At 35.8% G+C, this 22,322-nt stretch overlaps 2 protein-coding genes across 9 annotated transcripts; both read right to left on the bottom strand.

The window, feature by feature from the left end:
- Nucleotides 1-583: 583 nt before the first annotated feature.
- On the bottom strand, nt 584-22,287 carry TRAPPC13 (trafficking protein particle complex subunit 13). 8 transcript variants are annotated; one of them, XM_085042022.1, is made up of 13 exons: nt 22,153-22,287; nt 15,587-15,655; nt 14,629-14,728; nt 13,979-14,063; nt 12,587-12,714; nt 12,382-12,454; nt 10,879-10,923; nt 8,386-8,403; nt 6,119-6,252; nt 4,786-4,984; nt 1,739-1,839; nt 932-1,079; nt 584-836 (listed from the first exon to the last, which is right to left on the bottom strand). In XM_085042022.1, the coding sequence occupies exons 1-13, from the start codon at nt 22,196-22,198 to the stop codon at nt 732-734; spliced, it is 1,251 nt and encodes a 416-aa protein (XP_084898148.1). In that variant the 5' UTR covers nt 22,199-22,287; the 3' UTR covers nt 584-731. The 8 variants fall into 8 exon arrangements, with proteins under 8 accessions (XP_084898148.1, XP_084898147.1, XP_084898145.1 ...); XM_085042021.1 differs by having other exon boundaries at nt 932-1,082; XM_085042019.1 differs by lacking the exon at nt 22,153-22,287 and adding an exon at nt 15,992-16,076.
- Nucleotides 17,458-22,274, bottom strand: SHLD3 (shieldin complex subunit 3). The gene is made up of 2 exons (XM_085042030.1): nt 22,153-22,274; nt 17,458-19,951 (listed from the first exon to the last, which is right to left on the bottom strand). The coding sequence occupies exon 2, from the start codon at nt 19,818-19,820 to the stop codon at nt 19,071-19,073; it is 750 nt and encodes a 249-aa protein (XP_084898156.1). The 5' UTR covers nt 19,821-19,951; nt 22,153-22,274; the 3' UTR covers nt 17,458-19,070.
- Nucleotides 22,288-22,322: the final 35 nt, after the last annotated feature.

A 22,322-nucleotide genomic window follows, 5' to 3' on the forward strand; every position in this document is an offset into this window, starting at 1 on the left:
TTTTCACTTACCTACTAGTTGAAAAATAATATGCCTGTTCACAGCATGCCCTGTACTGCAGGGATGCACAAGTCCGCTCATGACTGCAGATAATTAGGACAGATTTGCTGTATTGCTGCTTCTTCAAAGACTGAGCCACAACCAACAGAGTCTTTGGCTCATATTCCACTTCCTAGCTCCTAGTGCCTCAGCAGTGATAGCTGCAGTCTCTCATCTCATACCTTTATCAGGCTCTATTTCCTATGGCTATGCATGTACCATGCAAATACACGGTCATGCCAGGTACCACAAATTATTTCTTTTAGGGATTTGGATTCCAGGAAGTTGACTGTAAAACATAAGTTTCTTCAAACTGAAGCAGTTTTGTCAGAATCATGATTTTAAAAGGGTTTAAATACTTAAAAATTAAAATAAGATAAATAAGTACAGAATGTTACTATTTCTTACCAATCTCATCCCCCTGTCCTGAGGTGATGTACATGCAATATAATTGGCTAGAACTACAATTTCTTAAAAGGTTTTATTTTTAGTAGATAAAATGCATATGCATGTTTTAAAAGATTTTAAAACATTCAAGAAATGCTCAGAGAAATTAAATAATCATTATTACATTTACAGCTATATAGGGATTTGGTTTCGTTTGTACTAATTTTAATACAATTGGACTGCAAAAACATCAAGAAGTTGGTCAAAAATAAAACAAGCCCAGCAAAGCTACAACATTTTTTTCTTCAGCTTTGCTTGACTTCTGAAGAAACTACGCAGACTTGTGCAATATCATCATACTCGTATGTTCTCTTCAAAAATGTATCTGTAAGTCTTAGGCCAGAGACACTCTAGAAAGGGAAAATATTTACAAGAGTTGTTATTAGAAAGACCTATTAATATTATAAAACAGCTATTTTGCAACAAAAGTGTGCTAATAACTTACCTGCAATCCCTGCACTGAAGATAGCAATGTAAGTGCAAGATGGAGGGATGAACTTGGGTGCAGCTTTCCAAGTTGCCTTCCTGAAACTCCACACCAGTGGATGGAATTAGTATTGCACATTTCTAAAACCAGATCCATGGTCCTTTCACTGCTAGAGGAAATTGAAAAACAAGAATAAATCTGTGGGCTTTTTTAAGCATTCAAAGACTGCAGACATGAAAAACATTCATCATTATTCAGGTTACTCTTAATTGAGATTCATAACATTATAAGGTGGCAAGCAGTATTTATTGTGATGCACAGTAATTCAGCTGCAGATAGCTCTGTTTGACATGAGCATCCTGTCATGGTTTAGCAATACTGGGTAGCATAATAGTGCTTACATTTTGGATGGACTACAAGCTTTCCATGGCAAGTATGTGCAGGCCAGAGATATGCTTTAGTCCCTGGCCTCAACTTCTATTTAGAATTGCTACATTTAAATGTCACTCTTGCAACCCCAAGATGATTTGTCATTGAAGTATGAAGTGCAATCTTAAATAATTCTGCAGACAGATCCATGGAATTCCTCTACAGATTTTTGGCAATCTCCTATTTCAGACAGCATTAACATCATGATAGAATTTTTTTAATTGTAGTTGATTCTTTGTTTTTTCAAGTCTCTGTGTTTCAATTATTTTTGTATTGCTACAACTCATATAGTAAAGTCCAGGTTTAAGATGTTTCAAGAGAAATATTGAAACATGAAACAAAACCAGCCAGTACTCACCCACTCAGAAAAGTACAAGAATCACATAACATTGTTACCTGCAATTTGTTATTTTACATGTAATGTCAAAAGGTTCTTCCAAATTTACGGTATCTGGTATTGTCTCCAATGAAAGCCTTACATCACCATAACCAGGAGCCTGGAAAGGAGCAAGAATGTGTATTCTTAGATGTTGGATAGGGAAGTTGAAGTTTTCACTACTTAAGTTTTCATTTCCTGGAAGAAGCTTGGAGTAAGAGAAATCTGAAGAAAGACTGTGCTTTTGATTAATATGGAAATCCTAGCAGTTCGCCATCCTCAACTGATGACCACCGTCTTCATTGGTTTAAAAATTCATTAGTTAACAATGATCTTTATTATTATGTTTTTCAAGATAGTTTACATCCTTAAAAGTTTGAATTGCCATGTACAGTTCCTGAGAAGATCAGCTTTATTCCAAGACCTCTGTTACGCAGATAACAGATCTGTGTGGACAACATAAGTAAAACTTCCCTGCATAAGCCCACCACTATTCCACATGCTAAGAAACAAGTGAAACTGCCATTTCAGTCCTCTATGCTTCTACCAAAACAGTTGATTGCCATCAGTTAGAAAGTCACATCATATGAATACCTGCCAATTACCCATGAGCCAAACACATTTCATATGGTCTACTAACAAACCTACAATAAATATCTTAATTACTCCAAACCAGGGCTGATTGAAAATAGTAACCTGCAGATAAAAAGCATATTTAGATTTCCAATCCCCACAAAATATAGATCATGAGGGGAAAATAGGGAAAAACTTGTCCTGTCTGCCAAGGCTTAGGTGTTATACATGTTCCAATTCTGCTGATAAAATGATGCTCTAGTGAAAGTTATATTTACAGTGTGATTGAAAGATATTCCCAAAGAGGTCCAGCAAGTCAGTGACTGACAGGCTGGGAATAGGTTTTAGTCACATAAGGTTTGCTACAGACTAATGACAGATGACATTTCAGAAAGCATATTAAATTGGACATTAGCGTAAGCAAAGGGATGTCAAACCAATGGGGACTTAAGATTAGTCAAGCCACATACATTTGAAGGCTTGCAATAAAGAGAAGTAATCATTCAGCACTGGAAAAATGCAAATATATTCAGCTGTATTAGATGACAGGCAGGAATTGCCTGGAAAAATTGTGCTCAGTTTCCAAAACAACAGCTAGTTTTCCATAACATTATGCTCTTCTTTTACTGGAGATACATTAAGAAAAAAACCCAACAAACACAAACCCACAGTAAAAGCAGTATTGTAGAGAATAAACTTAGCATCAACTGACCAAATCAAAACAGGACCAGAGTAGATGAGGCCTATACCACACCATACCTTTTGAACTTAAAAATTAGATACCTCCAAGAATTGATGGTTAGAGGTAAAGGCCTTGAACTAACACCAAGAGGAGTAACATAGGTTTTATCCAGAACTGAGGTAGTTGCTCAGATTATGGAATCAACTAGACAATTCCCTGCTTATGCTACACAAGAATAATATTCTTTTGCTTCAGACTGGTTCTAGTCTGGTCCTGTACTGAATGCCTGTGAGCAGGTGGAGCATCCTTGGCATACTGTGAACGTGCATCTGCCTGGTTTATTGTCTTTATTGTCTCCAAAAGAGACTGTAGTTGTGAATTCCAAGACCAAGCTACATTAAAAAAAGAAAAAATGCAAAAAAACCAACAAAAAACCCAACCAAAACCACAAATTACAGTATGTGGATACTTGTTTCAAAGGTGCATTTCTGATTGAACCATAACAATGACAGGGAAAATTCTCAGCCTGGATGGGAAACAATGGTTATAGTACTGGCAAATGAATTAGGAGAAAAATGATTAAGGATGACATCTAGAAATTAAATCATCGAATAGCACTTAAAAGATGAGGAGAGAAGAAAAGAGAGCGTTGCACTGCAACTCAGAGAGGAAAAACCCAACTACCTGCTGCTTTTCTAAAGACAGATGTTGCTCAAAGTACACAAAATAGTTAATACTTCTCTGTTAATCACACGGCATAAAATGATGCATGACTAAAACTAATCCTGGAGTGCTGAAGTGTGTGTGTCACATGCAGTTCTCAAAGGGTCAACAAGAAGGGATGCAGAGTGAGACAACACTGATTTAGGGAGGGGGGAAAAATGTCTCTAAATATCAGTTGAAAGAGAAAGGTCAGTTGAAAATGAAACAGTTTATTGTTAAAAATAAGCAACAAGTTTGAAAGTAACAGGAGTAACAAGTTTAGAAAAAGGGCAGTTTCAAATTTGATGGGGTTATACACACTTAACATCTCAATTAAAAATCAAGAGATGTTTCAGTGACTTAGGTGACTTTTTAGTGACTTTACTGTGAATTTCCATGATCCAAGTTTGCTTGCCTTGTTCCAAGCCAGCGTGATTTCCCACAGAACTGCTCAATATACTTGAAGATGGGGACTGGGGGAAAGACAGGCAGAGACCCAATCATAAGCTTTGTAAACTCAGACTGATATTCAATTTTCAAATTGTTTTTAACTACTCTTCCATATCGTTCTCACCATCCTCAACTGAGAAGATGCAAGTCAGATTTAGATATTAGAGTGCAGCTGTGCAGCTGACATAAGCAAATAGTAATTACAACTTAAAATTTAAGAACAATTTATAAATCAACCAGAATAGGATAGACTTAATCAAAACTGTGGACATGAAAGACAAATAGTATGCATAAAGAAATGTCACTCCAAGCTAAAATGTCTGTATGAACTTGGGAGCAATTTCCATGTCAAGAGTTGGTATATTTAAAGTTATTTTGTTAGTTTGTTGCTAAATGGTATTCAAGCATTTAATTTGATTCTAGCAGATGTATTTTGCAACACTGGTTACTTGATTCTGGCAATTAAAGTGCTCGATCCATTAATTTACCCACACATCACTGAAGAAATATATGAAATAACTCTCTAATACATAGAGAAAACTGTGAATAAAAAATGAGGCTCAGAAAGTAAGCAGCTCACATTTTTCCAAATCATAATGAAATTGTTCGTGGAGTTTCCTTAAACATGAATGCCAAATTAAATTAACAAGTTAAACTTACCATTCTTTGGAGCTGGCTAGTTTGCAGCCTTCCTCTTTCACCCAGATTAGTTTTCCATACAATGTCCAGTTTACCAATCACTGTTACACCTTTTATTACTCCAGCTTTCTCTGCAAATTCTTGCTTTGGTTTTAGACAGTATAAGTATTGACGTGTATCCATAGGTTGTAAGTAAGTCCTTGCGCCAAAAGTAGACTCACTGAAAGGAAAAAACCACTGGGTGTTAATTTAAACAGTTACTTTGAAGAACACTTAAGAACCCAACCTTTTTTCCCCATCCCCCACCAGTCTCACTGTGTGTGTATGCATTGTTTATTGATAGTAAAACACATAGAATATTTTTTGTTTTCACAACAGAAAACAACTCTAGAATTTATGTAGCACCAAGGACCATAGAGAAATAAAAAACCCTGTTCTTTTCAGCCAGGGAGAAGTAAGATAGAAATCCACTCTGCTACATTATAATTTATTATGTTGCATTTTAGCATTTAAACAAAAATGCTGGTAGTATTTTTTCTGCTATTTGTTTTCCCTCACAGTAAATCTCAATGTCATGAAACTAAGATTCCTGTTCAGGAGAAGAACCATTACAGCAGATGCAAACACCCTGTAAGAACAATGCTTCATTATGCTGCAGATGAATCCTTCAACAGGCAAGGAGAAGACAGAATTTTCACTTCAGCCCCTACTGCTGAAGCACTCAATCACCTCCAAAAACCCAAGCAACTGCAAAGCACAAACAGCCAAAGTTAACTTCACAAGCTCTTGTATCCACAGTAGTCAGTTATTCTGGTATTAGGTGTTTAACTAAATGAAATATAATTTATTTTAGCATGACAAATTTTTAAATTCTAAGACCCTATAAGGGTGTACCACTGATTGACCTTGACTACTTCCTTGCTAGATCATGATTCAAACAATTGAAAACAGTTACCAGTTTACTGATAGGAGCCAGGGATTAGTCAGATGGGTCCTGTAAGGCTAAGTATGTACACAGAGATCAGATCAAAACCAGATCTGGGTTAAATTTTATATAGGAGACACAGAAAAAATAGTATGTTTTCGTGTTCCCATGTCATCATGGTTACAAATTATTTGAGGATTAAGCTGGAAATTTCTCTATTAGGTAAAACTATAGATTTTAAAGAAGAGTGTCTATAAAAACAAAACCGTAACAAATTTTTCAGTTGAATACATAATAGGAATTTGAACTTTTTACTCAAGTGAAGACATACAATCCTCTCATTAGAGACAACTGACTAATTAATACTTACATCTCATGAAATCCTAATACAGAGAGTTTCAAAGTCAAATATCCTGAATCTGAACATACCTTTCCCCTGCTGTGTCAACTGTGTTCAGTTCTGCAACATTGTACATCATAGATGGCTCTAAAGAAACCTTCTCCATAAACATTGGAGAGGTAGTGATATTCTGAATCTGAGCTTCCAGAAACACTTCATCTGTCTGAAAAAAATCAAGAGTGCAAGTTCATGAAAACGTGATTAGTGTTATTAAAAAGAGTAGGCAGTCCTATTGTTAAAAAAAGGTCACACATGTTTAGTTCATGCCTGAAAATCAAATTAATTAATGCAAGAAAAAACCTTAATTCCAGTAACAGTAGGAGCAAAAGTGTTAGTCAACAGCTATCTTGCCAAACAATGGATGTGGGATAATTTTGCTATGGTCTAGCTACTGCTTCTTTGTAATGCATCAAATCACCACTTCCCAAGACTTTCATCAACTTAATAGCAACTCAAGCTTTTATCCAAATTATTAAAACAATAGAATAAATGGTAAAGAATTGCAGTGCACAACATGCCATGCCAGATTACTAGTGCATCAAGCTGTATAAAAAATTAAAATGTGTGTGTTTTTCTTTGAAGTAAAATAGTTCATGTACATGCTCTGAGATTTTATTACTAAATACTAGCATTCTAGCTAAAATGCAAAATCCAGCCCCCTCTCTCACTCAGCTGCAACATGCCAAAGATTACCAATATTGGATGCATCCAACAATTTAACTAGTGCTCTACCTTCAGAACATCTGAAGCTAAATGCCTCAAGACGGTGTTGAAGGACCAATTCTAGTATAGAAATGAAAGCTATAGCCTTAAACTTCAGAAGATAAAACCCCATGGAACTAGAGATGGTTTTGCCTCTTTTTTTTTTGTGGAATTGCAAACCAGTGAAGTCACTTTGCATCTCTAAAAATCTCAGGATAGGACAATTATGGAAGGCTCAGTCTATTCAAAATATGAGCCCCTAGAAAAGTGAAAACCAAAACTTAATAAGTGCCAATTAAAAAAATTTTGTGAATTTGCATTTACAAAAGAGTTACTGGTTCAGGCCATTGAACTGAATGACTCTTGTATATCCCTTCCAACTGAAATAGTCTATTCTACAGATTCAGATGGAAGCAGTTTGAGTATTTTGTCATGATAAATTTTAAGAAAGTACTTTTGTGAGGAAGGTGGAAGAAAACTTACAGTTTATTTTTAATCAGTGTAAATAAATGGTACTTTATACAAATGGAGTCCTGCTTATAAATTGCAAAATAAGTGGGGCAAAATAGCCAAAATATGTTTAGTCTCAAAAAATTGTGTTAGAAGGAGAAACACAGAATGATTGTGTAACTTTTTGTATTGCCTTGCAAACACCTTAAACACAAAGCAGCATATATATATAGTAATGAAAACTCTGCAACCACAATAGGTTACAGAGACACCTCATACTTGCAGGAACTGGAAATAACCTAAATTAAAACATTGTTCTCAGTAGTCATTACTACTACCACCTGACTGTCACTTCAATTGATACCATTTATATCCCATAAATCCATTGCTCAAAGTGTCCATTTACCCAAATTTTAGCAGTTTTCAAAGCAGCAACCATAGGCAGAAATTTTAAAAAAGCTAATTTGAAAGGGAAAAGAAAAAATAAGCGGCATAATGAAAAAGCAAGTTAGTTTTGTGTTATTCCTACTTTGGTTTAATATCAGATAGTTTAAAAAAAAACCAACAACTTTTCAAAATATGCAGTTAATTGTAATACCAGGCATATCTTAAAGTGAAATCAGATTGCAGAAGTAAGATAGTAATTCAATCAACTGTTACATGCAGTTAAAATTGTGAAGTGCAGTTCCAGCTAGCCAAAGGCAGGAAGAACATCCAACTGCTGCTCTCTCCTCAAACCCACTGTCTCCACCAACCAGATGTGAAAAGTTCTGTCACAGCTTACACAAGCAGTGCTGTAGTGAAACCTACATTTCCATGGGTCAAAAGCAGAAAATTTTAGAAGGAAATAATTACGTTTTCAAGTAATGAATCTAATAAAATTTTGGTGAGGTATTTTATAGCAGGACCCCCACAAGCAAGAATCTGTAACCAACAAGTTCTAGTTTCAACAATGGGTATTAAAGAAAGAGCTAACCATTTAAATGATTAGCTGCACGTAGAAAGATGAGAAAAGTCAGTTTATAATATGCAGAACAAACATTGCTTTTCCATTATGTTTGTAAAGGAATGTCAATAACAAGCACAGAGACAGTTAAGCAATTAAAAAAGCATACATATTTATAAAAAAATAAATAAAAATTACCACAGAACTGAGGTCACTCTAATGGGAAAATAAAAAAAAGAACACATTAGAGAAATTAGGGTTAAATGTTAAAGAAAAAGGAGGCTAACTTCCAAACAAAATGCATTTCTGCATTTTTTTGCACCATTTAAACATGATAGCATTAGTAAGACAGAAACATAAATAAAAATGGATGCAAACAAAGATGACAACTACATTTCTAATAACTTATGGCTAGTATGGTTACATGGTTTACTAGCTTTGCTTCAGAACCAATCCAAAGTAGAGCTTAGGCAAACAAGTCACAGACAAGATATGGTAGAATAAACTGACTCAAAAAAAAGAGTTAGTTTTTGAGCAAGTTTAGAGTTTGTCCTGAATTGAAATCCATGCAATGGGTTGTATATGAAATGGAAAAACAGTCCTTGCCATCTTAGAGATAATTTGAAGTATCTGATACATTATGTCTCAAAATAAAAATCATGTGGCAATGTGTCCTAGCAAAGCTACCATGTTGCAAGTGATAACAAAATTTGGCATAATATCATCAAGGAAAACTCTTTTTTGAATATCCACCAGTCTAAAGACCCAGCTTCAATTGCAAACTTTGTTGTCTGCCTCCCTGTGCATGCTTGCGGGAACAGAACCTTTTACAGAGCCTTTTTCAAGGCACATTAAAGTCAGTGAGAGAGTAATTAAGTCCCAGGATTGCAGCAGGTTAGGGCAATACAGCATGTGTTCTATGCATAAATTTCAGTGATCAACTCCATTTGGGTGCTACTGCAATATAAGCAATAAGCAAGAAGATTAGGGTTCAGCATCATTCCTTGTCTTAGAAAAAAATTTAAATTATGGATTATCATTAGAATATTAATAGAAAATAATTTTAGTAACAGGCATTATTAATAGACAGCATCACATCCATAATATTAATGACAACAGTTTAACTGGTTAGTCAACCTTAAAGATCTTTAGTTAACTGATAACTGACACATACCATTTTTTTCTCCCCTGCTCCCAAGGATAATAGTCAGGATGAATTTCTTGGTGCTTTCACAGCAATGTAGTATCACACACAACATCTAACCAAAGACTTATTTCTAGGTTTTTAAAATTTAGTTGAATTCTATGGTCACAAGACATAGCAACACTTTATATACTTCCAGAAATTATATAGGAACTGTATAATTTATTTGCAACTGTATAATTGTATTAGCAAACTGTACCAGTTTGCTAAGCTAATAAAAATTGCTCACTTAAGGTCATCCATAATATTTAAAAAATTTTTTTTCATTCAATTGAATTGGTAAGATGGTAATGGGAGTTACATAGATTCATGAACAGGTAGAACAAAAGGCATCAAAGATCCTTTTAAAAACTCTACATAAGAAAACAAAAGAACAAAACAAACTCCAAAACCACATGTACCAGCTCAAACACCAAACCTTCTCATAGATTTTTACCATGAAGAATTGATGGCTGATTGAGAGTTGATAAGACCCTTATGAAGACACGTCAGTATAACAATTTTGAAAAAAGTGAATGCTTTTTATCCATGTAAAAAGTTTGCCAAGAATTTACCTTACAGAGGTTTTAATTTCCATTAATTATAAAGTGTTTCATCACAAAATTTACACATGAAGTATAAAGAGACAGAAACATTTAAGATATCTGTCCCTCTTTTCCCTACCACGTACTTGGTATCTGAAGCAATAATATAATCCACACGCTAAAGAAAAGATTTATTTTGCTCACAGAGAAATTATGCCATTTCTCAGAATCACTTTTTGTTCTTAAATCATAGCAGAAGACATTTCCAGACATTCCCACTTACAGATAATAGCAATTCCACAAAGGACTCAGTCTTTATAGAATTATACCGCTTTATAGAAAGTGGTATGTGTTTATGTTCCAGTTCTGCTCAGGTATCTCACACCTGGTCAATGTACAGTTTGAAGACTGTGGCCTACATACAGGTACCAAATTTTTCCATAAATAGTCAATGACAGACACCTAAGTATGTCCAAATAAATACAAAAGGTATATATAAGGTAATTTTGATTTGAAGCACTGTGTATAACTATCACAAACCTAAAACTTAAATTACTGAACTGAAAGGTCATAGTTACATAGGGGAAATTTAAATTTAAGTAATTTAAATTTAAATTTTCCCCCCTCTAATAAATTGTCACCTCCTTTATGAATAATTAATCTCCCTTACAGTAAGTACTCTATCAGCCTAAATATACAAGCAATAACTGAAAGTATCTGAGTTCATGGGAAACTGCAAAATATGCAGAACTGCTAGTCAATTGCATTAAGGTTGTGACATCTCTTCTGTCCCTTCATCAAAAGCCTATTTATTTCTAAACTGAACAATATATATCTTACCACCATTTTTCCCTTCAGAACTGATCACCTTTCTCAGAAAGGCTTACTTACAAAGCACTTTGACTTTAATCTAAGTAATAAACCCAGCACGCCAAAAGAAACCTGAATACACACAGTTCTCACCTCTGCATTGTAGAATTTGGTTTTCACATCTAGTGGTTTGAGAACCTGAATGAAATGGAAAAAAAAGACAGATTAACAATTGGTTTCTCAGACAACTTCAGCACAGACTGTTTTGAAGTGCTAGGGTATTGCACTAAAAAGCGTTATTTTTCTTTCTGATCATACACATAGCAGATGCATGACAGAATACATGACAGAATAAACTCAAGAGCATATCCTCGCTGAATTAACTTCACAAAAGATGAACAAATTCTTCAGAGATGCTAGTTTCAGGAGGGAGGGTAACACAAAAATTTATATGGAACAATTTTCCCTAGGATCATCAGGAAACACCTTGGACTAATCAGTACCTGGCATTTCAAGGCCCACAAGTACTAACAAAGGTGTTCTTTGTAATGCATGGCAATTTAACCTTCTAAAGACTTAAATGATTTTTTCTCAAGTATTCACTTAGAATACTAAAAACTTTAGTATTCACTTAGAATACTAAAAACCAGCAAAATGCAACTGCCCCACAGAATCATAGAATATCCTGAGTGGGAAGATACCCACAAGGACCATGAAGTCCAACCCCCAGGAATATGTGCCTGAGAGCATTGTCCAAACACTTTGTGAACTCTGTCAGGCTGGTGCTGTGACCACTGCCCTGGGGAGCCTCTTCCAGTGTCCAACCACCCTCTGGGTGAAGAACCTTTTCCTCATGTCCAACCCAAGCCTCCCCTGATGCAGCTTTAGGACATAATTATATAATGCTCCTGTATTATCAAACGCTCTGTGAGAGTATCCAAAAATGTATTCAATAAAGCATGTCATGTAATCCTCCATTTCATGAGGAAGAGTCCAACATCATCCAAGCCTCAATATATTTCTCTAAAAAATTAAACATCTGTTAAATACACAGTAAACAGACTCTTCCTGCTGGAACCAGTCCACAGGTTAGAGTAATTTCCTGCTTTCCTCAGTTACTCTTATCTCAAGTCTTGAAATTTGTGTGATGGAGCAAAAGGTTTAAACTCTTGTCAGTTACTTCTGTGGCTATTAGATATAATACATTAGACTTCTTTACTTAAATTCCTTTAAAAACCAAACTACTTAATTCCAGTTTAGAAAAGGTTACACACACTAAAAGAAAAATCAGAATTTTATAATATAAAGTCAATGGTTAGATGTATCAAAGTCAGAATGACCAATATTTGTTCTGTCTAAAAATAGTCATAAAGCTGTCTGCTATAAAAAGAGACTTTAAGAGTAGATTTTTTTCTCAATGAATTAGTAAAAATTTTAAGATATAATATTTACTAGTTCTGAGATGTTTAACTGTGTGGTAATTAGAAACCACCAGTTCATGTGAAGTTTGAAGTAGTGACTGGCTTTTTTAATGGTTCACTTTTAAAAGTGAACATTTTTGCTATGCAAAAATGCTTTTGAAGTATCAGGTATTTCAAAATGGGTTTCCAGACTCACACACTTACTAAAAGTAGAGTAAAATACTTCATGCAATACCTGAAATTTGAAGAACTTTCTGAAGTACATCTTCTCTCCAGTCTGAGTAGTATAACTTACTGCACAAACTAAGCTGAAAAAATACCAATTGGAAAAAAAAAAGTTGAGTTACTTTAAATCTTGTGCTATATCAAAAGCAGAATAGCATGCATGTACTGCAGTTTCATTTAAGCTCATTTAATAATAGAAAAATCTAAATTTTTACATGTGTGTTCCTATCTCCTTTACTTCATGATGGATCACATCATCAATGCAACAGTCAGGTTTAAGTTCTGCCACTGCAGCACTAGAAGCTGAAAGGTTCAAACGCTGAGAACTTGTCTGAAGATCGGCCTAGAGTCAGAAAAACAAAACACTGGTTAAAACCACAGCTGTTTAACTAAATCTAAAGAAAAGTAACTTGTGTTATAAAGTACTAGGTTTCACTGAGCATTTTGTACTCTACATGCTTTCATACATATTGCAAAACCTCAGTTGGTCAGAACATGGGGCTCACAACACCAAGGCTGTGGTTTGATCCCCACGTGGGCTACTGACTTAAGAGTTGGACTTACTGATCCTTGTGGGTCCCTTCCAACTCAGAATATTCTGTGATACCCTTGACTCAGACACCTTCTGTGACGTGTTAAGATGATGAGACACTTATAAAGCTAAGGACAAGTTCTAAAACATATAAATGATACAGTCCTTTAATATGCAGCATACAAAATCTCTGTTTACTTTTTACATTGAGTTCCACAAAGACCTCTGGAACTTCTGCTCTCAGTGTTTTATTTGGTCAGCAGTAAATGCAAAAAAACCAATTCACTAGAAAATAACTCATACAATATGCAGATTAGTGTACGCTTTACAGGGAATTGCTTGGAAGACCTCATTGAAAGTGAAGATAAGTGAATATAACTTCATTTTTTTAGGTGTGGAAGTTGTGCTACACCAGTTCTTCAGAGAAATTTTTAATAGAAGGGTACATGTCCAGAGAAGGTCAGTGGAGCAGGTGTTCAGCCTGCAGAAAAGGGCTCAGGAGAGGGACTTTATTGCTTTCTACAACTACCTGAAAAGGAGGCTGTAGCCAGGTGGGGATTGGTCTCTTCTTGCAAGTAACAAACAATAGGAAGAAAAGGAAATGGCCTCAAGTTGCACCAGGGGAGGTTTAGATTGAATAGCTGGAATGATTTCTTCACCAAAAGGGCTCTCAAGCATTGAACAGGCTGTCTAGGGAAGTGGTTGAGTCACCACCCCAGCAGGGGACTGTGTAGATATGGCACTTAGGGACATGGTTTAGCGGTGGACTTGGCAGTGTTGGGTTACCAGTTGAACTTGTTGATCTTAGAGGCCTTTTCCAACCTAAACTCTGTAATAAATCCACTTTTTGATACAATCCTAGTTTTCAATTTTAATCTTTGAAGAATTCTATATTTATTTCTATTTTTATGTCTTAATCTTTCCAATTTCCAGGTGTATTTTCTGGATTGGAAAAAGTGACATATATTTCCCAAAGTCTATGTATTAGCATTAAACATACAATACATTGTCAGAAAACACCATCATACTGTTTTATTGTTTTATAAATCAAGTAAGTGGATTTCTCTTCACATACCTTCACCAGTATGTCCTTGACAACTTGACTGCTATCATTGTGCACACTAATATAACTGGAAAACGTCTCTCCCAGAAATATATTTCTGTATTTCAGGAAAAAAAAAAGAAAAGAAAGTATTTTTAGTAACAGTTACTAAAAAACCACAAGATTTCACTGAAACACTTTTAAGTATATACACATACACGTTTGCCAGATCAAATCTGAAAAGAACATTGGCATTTGCACACTCATACATCTGAAGTAATCCTTCTAAGATAAACAGCTTTAAAAGAGAACAAACAAATCAGAATTTTTTCTAGCTAAAAATCTAAGAGGAATAAGACAGCTTTCATTACCAACAAAAACCACAGTAGTAAACTTTGTTAGTGTAAGATGTGGTTTATAGTACTACATTACCTTAGAAATTTACCCACAGCTGGAAATCTCATTCAACTTTCAATCCTTATTGGGTTCAGTTAAGCTACAGACAAGAAACATCAGGCAGTATACATATATATAGATATATGTATATAAATCAAGCCACATATTATTTTTAAAGTGACTGAACATCTCGTTGCAGAACAATGGTATTCAAATAGAGAAGTATGAATCCTAAACATATTGAGTCCTAAACCTTGCATATTACAGTTATAATCATTCACTCTTACCCAAAATTTTGAGGCAAAGTCAGCATTTCTCCTAACATCAAAGTTTCTGCACCCTTTACAGTAGAAGGATCATCTTTCATGAGCTGGTTAAATAGATTACCTGTAAAAATATCAAGTTGCTATTAATTAAATATTTGCTAAGTCTACAGGTTTGTCTGCATTTAAGTTACATGATCACTTACTTAGAGGTAGTTTATTTTAGATATATTTCTTTTACAATAAACTTGTTCAGAGATAAGATACATATCCATAGGCCTGCCTTTAAGTTATAACTCAACTTCAGGGCACTTGTGTCCAATAATTTATTCAGTATATACATACTGAAGGGCACAATACCAACGGCATTGCTCAAATTCACACTGAATTTTAAGAGGAATTCTATCCATCTAAACCACATTACACAGAACTACTCAACCTCAGTTACCTTCTTCCCCTTGTACTTCCACACAATCCTCCTTCAATCTTTCCTTTGGTTCTCTTACACTTGACTTCTAGACTTCAACTATTTCTGGGAGACAAGACAGGGATTTCCAGTTTATGATGCCACACCAAGCATAACACAACTCAAAAACCAATGATGCATGCAAGATGGTTTTCCCTAGAACATTCATGTGCTGGTTCTAATTACCAGGGCCTTTTCTCCAGATAAAAAAAAAATACAGTAACGCCAATCTTTCTCCACTTACACATTTCTCTCACAGAACTACCTCTGACTAAGTGTCAATTGCTCAGACTTTGAGGTCATGTGTTTGAGAATCATCACAATCTTTCAAAGGTGTAGGTCAAGAGCTATGGAGTGCACCTTGGTACTATCCTTTAACTATTACCAAATCTAAAATATACTGCTGTTTCAGATTACAGTCTGTGGAAGGTCATAAGACTCTTCTACGTGTTAGATGGTCACACTGCTTAAACTTGCTAATACATACATAATAATACCTCAATAGAAAAGACTTACCTGGCAAATCTCTTTCTTCACAAGTCACCGGAATATTAGTGAATAAGGTGGGTTTGGTTAGCCTCATCACTGCAAAAATCAAAAAACAAACCATAGGTCAATAAAACAAGTATTTTAATTTTTTTCCAAGTATAATTTTGCCTTGCTGTCCTTCCACCAAAAACCCCCAACAAACCACAACCACCAAATAAATCTTAGCCTGAAAAAGGATCACATGGCCTTTCACAATATAAAAAAATGTCCCTGCTATTCTGAGATCCAAGAACACTGGTAATGCCATTGCTTCTTCTTGCCTTCTTGCCCTGGTGAACTAACCTACTAATCTACTGCTTTCAATTTGATATGCTAAAGGTCTTTCTTACACCTGCTACAGCATTAAGTGTTTTGTGGTCTTCAGAAGTGTACCAGTTTCATCTGTGGACTTTTCCAGGTCAAGCGCCTGTCCCGTGATGCTTGTTGCTCTAGAATGGGACATGATGATTCATATGGACCCTTTCAGTCCAACACCAGTCTATAAGAAATTGCTTTACACCTTAACCTATAACACATACACAAGATAGAGTTACAACACTAAAATTCTACAGTATTTATACCACTGCATTTTCTGTAAGTCACAAACTTTAAACTCAAACCAGAAAATATATCACAAAAACCTCAGGAATATACTTACAACTATTTTATTGATAATGACAAAATCAAAATTATTGAGATTTTGCTATTAAGAAAATCTCTAGTTCAAGTAAGCAGTATTTTCAAAGGCTATTTTAACTCACATGCATAATTATTTTTACTGCTATGACAGATTTAAGATGCTACTTAAAATAATTTCTCCCCTTCAAATTAACCAAAGGCTGTAAACTTGTATATAGCTTCTCATGAAGGCATTCATATGAAAAAAGACCTGAGCATTTGTAATCTTAGGTGTTAATCTGAATATGTAAAAACTGTTGGGCTTTTTTTCTTTGAAACCTAACAAACATAAAACCAACTAAAACTGAACAATAAACCAAAAGATTTCTCTTGACTGCAACAAGTCAATCAATACCCTTGCATTGACACATGTATGGCGGGTTTATTTTTATTGTACTTTTGTACAGCTAATGCGTTCAGACAGCATTCACTGTTTCTAGTGGTATAAAGTATTCAATTACTTTGATACACATTTTGGTAGTGGGCTGTATTGGTTCACAAGAACTTACACCACCATACAGCAGACCTATGCAAATTAGCATTGACACAAGCAATTCTCACTTTTCATATGAAAAAAGAAAGGTAATATATTCTCTTTGTTATGGTGAAAAGTCGAAAAACAGGACCTTTGAAGACTTAGAAACATGAAGTCTATTGAAACCCAAGATACACAAAACAGAGGAAGTAGCAAACCACATTCAACATTGAAAATGAAAAAGAGAAGCTACTGAATTACATATGCATATGAATTATGCATTCTTTGAAGAGAACAAAATGAAAGCCTGGACTTCGGCTTATACACTGGTGCTAACCGAGACTGTAGTAATTCTGTAGAGCAACCAAAGGTGGTGCTCAGTCTTTATTACATGACAGTTATCAGCTGAGCTGCTCACAGCTAGCAGTGCATCCATGATTATTCACATATAAGCCAACCCCACACAGCAAAAAGCTCGCAGCTACAGTGATAGCAATGTCTTCTTCTGTTGAGTAAAACGTTTGTTTAGCTCTTTTGTCAGGATATCAAATTAATATAGTAGGACTTTATTACTGGCATTAACTAATTTTATTAAAATTTACACTAAGCTGGTATAAACTAGTATTTGCTGACTGTTTCTAAAGAAAAAGTTAAGTCATGTTTCAGAAAATAAATAAATACATCACAGAATGAAGCCACAACAAACTATGATAAGTATATTATCATATTTATTAGGACTGTTAAATTAATGTTAGAAAATATACCGTCTCAGCCTGTTTCTTCTAAGATCCTAGATACAAAATAAATTAAAGAGAAATCAAATCACACCACATTTTACTCCATTTTATCTTCAAAAATGCTGATGCACAAAGAAATTTTATTACTATTAATGTTAAGATCAGAAATATAATGTCAGTGGAGTAACTTTGCTATATAAGCTTTAAAACAAATTAGAACCCTCAGTTACTCTAGACTGCATTTTGCATCAATTTTGCTAAGTGGTCATATTAAATGTTACAAACACCCTAAACATCAACATAAAACATTTACGAATGTCTTAAAATTCAGTCAAAGTTTAAAAATACATGTCAATGACTCAAATAGACCAATTTTGATGTTTAAAAAAAGAAAAAAGTAATGCCTATAATAAAATATAATCATTCAATATAAGGACGTTATTAAAAATGTCAGTCTAAGGGGATTTTACTTAGTTTTTCCACAGAGGGATATCTGTTATGCTTATGTTCACTTTGATGTGACTGACATTAATGAAAATCTAACAATCTACAAATACTAAACACTTATTTTCTCCCTTTTCCAGATGCCACAGACCTTGACCTCCAGCTACAACAAAACTATGTAGAGTTAGTAGGAGTGTAAATGCACACTGTTGCAGTCATATTGATCCCAGTTTAACTTCTCTACTGACCCTCCAAACACTCAATTGAGCAGGGACAGCATGACCTTGGAACACTTAATTCTTTCAGTAGACAAAAAGTCATGCTGAACTCAGGCTTTTATGACCATAAAAGGCATTCAAATTCTCAGAGACAACAAATAAGAGGTTTCATATAGTAGCCTCATTTCTTAATTTCCTCACTTTTAGCTGGAAGCTAGTGTTTTCTTGTTCCCAAATATAATTAGAGACAAAAGAACAGAAACATCAGGAAAAAAAATCTTATTACCAAAGGTGTAAACCAGCAATTATTAAGTTGTTTCATTATTTTTCAGCCCACAACTTCCACTGAAGTTATCACTAATATTTCTGTGAAAATACAGCTAACATTACTAGCACACTGCATACATGCCACATAAAATAAGTTTGGATTTCATATGCCTTCATTAAAAAAACTCACACGCTACTTTCAGGAAATAATCAGAACTTGAAAGTCTTAATGTCAATTACAGATATTATAGCAATTATTACAACTAATTTAAAAACATTTTTCCCTCTCCTAACTCCCAAGAAGCAGAAAGGATGTACTTTGTTTAACTGAATGCATTTTATTATCTGACATAGCTTGCCACAATAGTCTGGAATTTTTACCTTAGTTTTCTTTCTTTAGACCACCAAGGTAGAGAAAAGCTATAAAATGCAGCACTAAGCCAAACAGAAACACACTAATCTTAACAGAACGGTAAGTCTTGAGGCAGAACAAAGTTAAAGAACTATATCATTATGGTTAGAATACTGTAGCAAAGTAATACAAGTAGCTTTCTCACCATTAATTCGTCAGTTGTTCTAAAGTCTACATATTCCAAACTGCTCAAAAACGCTAGTATTCTGACAGTAATTTTATTACTAAACTATATCTTCAGTTATAAACTAAATATAATTCCATATTTATGTACAAACAAATCCATTTTATCTGTAAGGCTTAGCTGCTCCCTAAGAATATTTCTAACATATTCACAGTATAATATATCACAGAAAATCCATATCTGTCCCATAGATCTTTGGATAGTAGCATTGCAAGATGGCAATTCATTTTTTTTAATGAGTTGATTCAATTTTATCCATATATCTTCCAAATTCTGGTTATTACAAACAGATTGTTCAATTGTCCACTTTGCTCTATAAAATGCATGCAGTTTTAGTCTTTCCAAACTATTTTGCAGTTCTTGAGATAAAGGACGAATCTTTTCCTTGAGTTTAGCGCTAGGGAGAGAGGCACTCCAAGACCTTTTCAATTTTTGTTTTCCATTAGGCGGTTGTTCTCCTTGATAGTCCAAGTTAATTGGTCTGTGAACAACCTGTGCTTGGATAAAAGCTGGACCATGTTTCATGCTAGAGTGAAACTCAAGGAGACTTTTTGTGCTGTCATAATCAGGAGATCCTGTAACATACTCTGAAGGTGTAGAAAGTTGTTTCAACTCTTCCACTTCCTCACAAGGAATAACAGGTGCCTGCTTTTTTGGTTTGAGGGGAAGACTGTGTAAATCATTTGGAAACCAGGGTGCAAATCTTGGTAATTGACGAATGGGAAACTCCTTCACTGCTGCTTCTGCAAACTTCTGCAGTTTTATTAGATCTCTCTGATGTGGTCGATAGTGCAAGACCACTTCCATGCTTGAACAGTAGGAATCCAGTGATTCTTAGGAAAACAGTCTCTTGATTAGGATTCTCATATCTAGACTGAAACATCTTATTTACAAGAATTTCCTTGCCCCGTGATGCAAAAATCAGTAGAAAACAGGACCTAAAGCAGAAGTATTATAAAACAATAAGATACTACTATATTAAGATAAACATTGCTAGGATTTTTTAAAAAAAAGTAGGAAAACTATTTAAGCTATATATCAGAACGTTCTATTTAACCTAGGCTGAACATTAGAGGCTGTATGCCATCATCACGAGTGTAACTTCAGTACACTGAACATTATCCATATGCATATTGTTTACTCAGAATAGTCCCTTTCCAAAAAAATTATTTTACTGTCACCATCTCATACCTGCTATCCTTCACTACTCGTTATATTGTTGTAATGTATATTAAAAGGCACTGCTTATTTAATTTTTATTTAATTATTTTATTGAAATAATTTATCTATTTTTATTATTTTATTTACTACTGCCTATTTTCTCAGATTTAGCAGACAATTTGTTTAAAAAGGCTTCCTCTTACATGTCAGCATTTTAAGCCAGGGCACATAAAGACACATGTGTTACAGAAACTCTTCCTGAAATAGAACCGACTGATACAGCAGTTTCTAAAGTAAAAAGTTAAAAGGGAAGTGCTCTAGGCAAATTAAAGGTGCCTGCTTCTACTTTGTATCAGAACTACACATCTAGTTTTAGCCTCAAAGCTTCCAAGCACTACATGCAACTATGCCTTAATCCTTAAGAAACTGATAATTTCTTAATTTATTAGACTTTTGAAATAACTACAATACTTATTAAGTCCTCAAAGGCTTCATGCTTTCACACGAAGTTTATATGAAATGCATGGGCATGGTGAAGGGAGAACTACAAACACTGTTACGAAGCATAAGTAAAACATGCACTGTGTTGCTTTCCTATTTCCCACCCTTCTCCCTCTTCCTCTTGCCCCTGCAAGAAATTTGCAATTATTTCAGGTTCGCTGATGGAGAGCAGTAATATACAATGATTTTAAAATAATAAAATCTAGGATTGCTGCTTTCAAGATTTTGTTTAATACAGTCACAATGCAAATAAGGCTTCACACCTTCCCCACTGCTTTTGCAAAATCTACAGCCTGGACACTGCACCAAATTCAATACAAGCCCAAGGATTGCACTGGTTTGCTACAAAAGCAAAATGACCCACCATAAAGACTTTTGCTTTGAACTAATTACCATCAAAATGCATTTGTCAGCTGATGATGTTTCATATTCTCAGGTTTTCACCTTTTTTGTGTTTGTGTGTACATGTATTTGAAAAAGGCTTGTTGAGCTTTGAATTGTGGTAAACAGATTTTATGATCACATGCAGGCATCATTAAAAACTTTTGTCCAGGAGAGTTTTAAGACCAGATGGGCTCTGAAATTACTAATATCTGCACTACTTTATCCATCTGGGCAGCCACACTGATCTAGAATGCTTGCAGAGTTGAGATTCTAACCAGCTCTTTAATACACATACATAAGTAGCAGCATTTATGATTCAGAAATTATCAGATTCTTCACAAGGCTCTCTTGATTTCTGCATTGATTTTGGAGGCATGCAAGTGACCCACACAACTGTGTTTTCCCTATTCGTCAAATAGTAAGGAAGTCTCATAGTTGCACATTAAGCATGAGGTGAAAAGGGCAAAAGCCATCCAAAGGGGAATCACAGAATCAGCTGGGTTGGAAAAGACGTCTGAGATCATGGAATCCAACGTAAGAAGAACACCAGCTTGTCAACTAGACCACGGCACCAAGTGCCACGTCCAGACTTTCCTAGGACACTTTCCGGGACGGCGATTCCACCACCTCCCTGGGCAGCCCCTGCCAACGTCTAGTTACCCTTCCTGTGAAGAAATCCCTCCAAATGCACGACCTAAACCTCCCCTGATGCAGTTTAAGACTGAGTTCTCTCGTCCTGGAAGATAAACAACAAAACAGACAGCAGGGGAACTGCACAAGAAATTTTAGCTAAATATTTTCCTGTAACCAAAGCCTTGTGCAAAGCACTGCCGCAGCCGAGCAGCCCCGCTGAGCCCCTCACGCCAGGTGCACACCCTGTGGTGCGCGGGCATGGCAGAGCAGAGCAGGGCAGCCCCACCGCTCCCTCACACCCTCCGGCAGCTCCCGCCCCGGGCCCCGAGCTCCGGGCCGGCCCCGCTCCACCTCCTTCCAAACCGGGGGAGAAACACCCTCGGCTGCTGACCAGACACGCTGTTTCACCACCGGATCAGGGCCGGGCAGGCCGGAACCGGCGGGACCGCGCTGCCCGTACCTTTCAGAGCCAGCAAATGCTCCTGCTTGGGCTGGTTGACGTCCATGGCCTTCACGCCGCGGGATGGCGGGCGCAGCGGGAGGAGCCGCGCTGACTGCGGCAGCGGCAGGCACTGCCGTCCCAGGCTGCAGCGCGGCGGGCGGGACTACAGCCCCCAGGGCCCCACGGGC

Source organism: Lichenostomus cassidix, chromosome Z (genome assembly GCF_008360975.1).
Source record: "Lichenostomus cassidix isolate B80296 chromosome Z, HeHo_3.0, whole genome shotgun sequence".
NCBI lineage: Eukaryota > Metazoa > Chordata > Aves > Passeriformes > Meliphagidae > Lichenostomus > Lichenostomus cassidix.

What these genes read in the sequence shown, in the direction of transcription:
- TRAPPC13 (XM_085042018.1), bottom strand. Translation starts at nt 16,061, where the DNA reads ATGTCCCATTCTAGAGCAACAAGCATCACGGGACAGGCGCTTGACCTG. An exon ending in TGAAGAAAGAGATTTGCCAG is followed by an intron (nt 14,729 to 15,586) that starts GTAAGTCTTTTC and finishes ATATTTTTACAG; the next exon opens with GTAATCTATTTAACCAGCTC. An exon ending in TCAAGGACATACTGGTGAAG is followed by an intron (nt 12,715 to 13,978) that starts GTATGTGAAGAG and finishes TTCTGACTCTAG; the next exon opens with GCCGATCTTCAGACAAGTTC.
- SHLD3 (XM_085042030.1), bottom strand. Translation starts at nt 19,820, where the DNA reads ATGGAAGTGGTCTTGCACTATCGACCACATCAGAGAGATCTAATAAAA.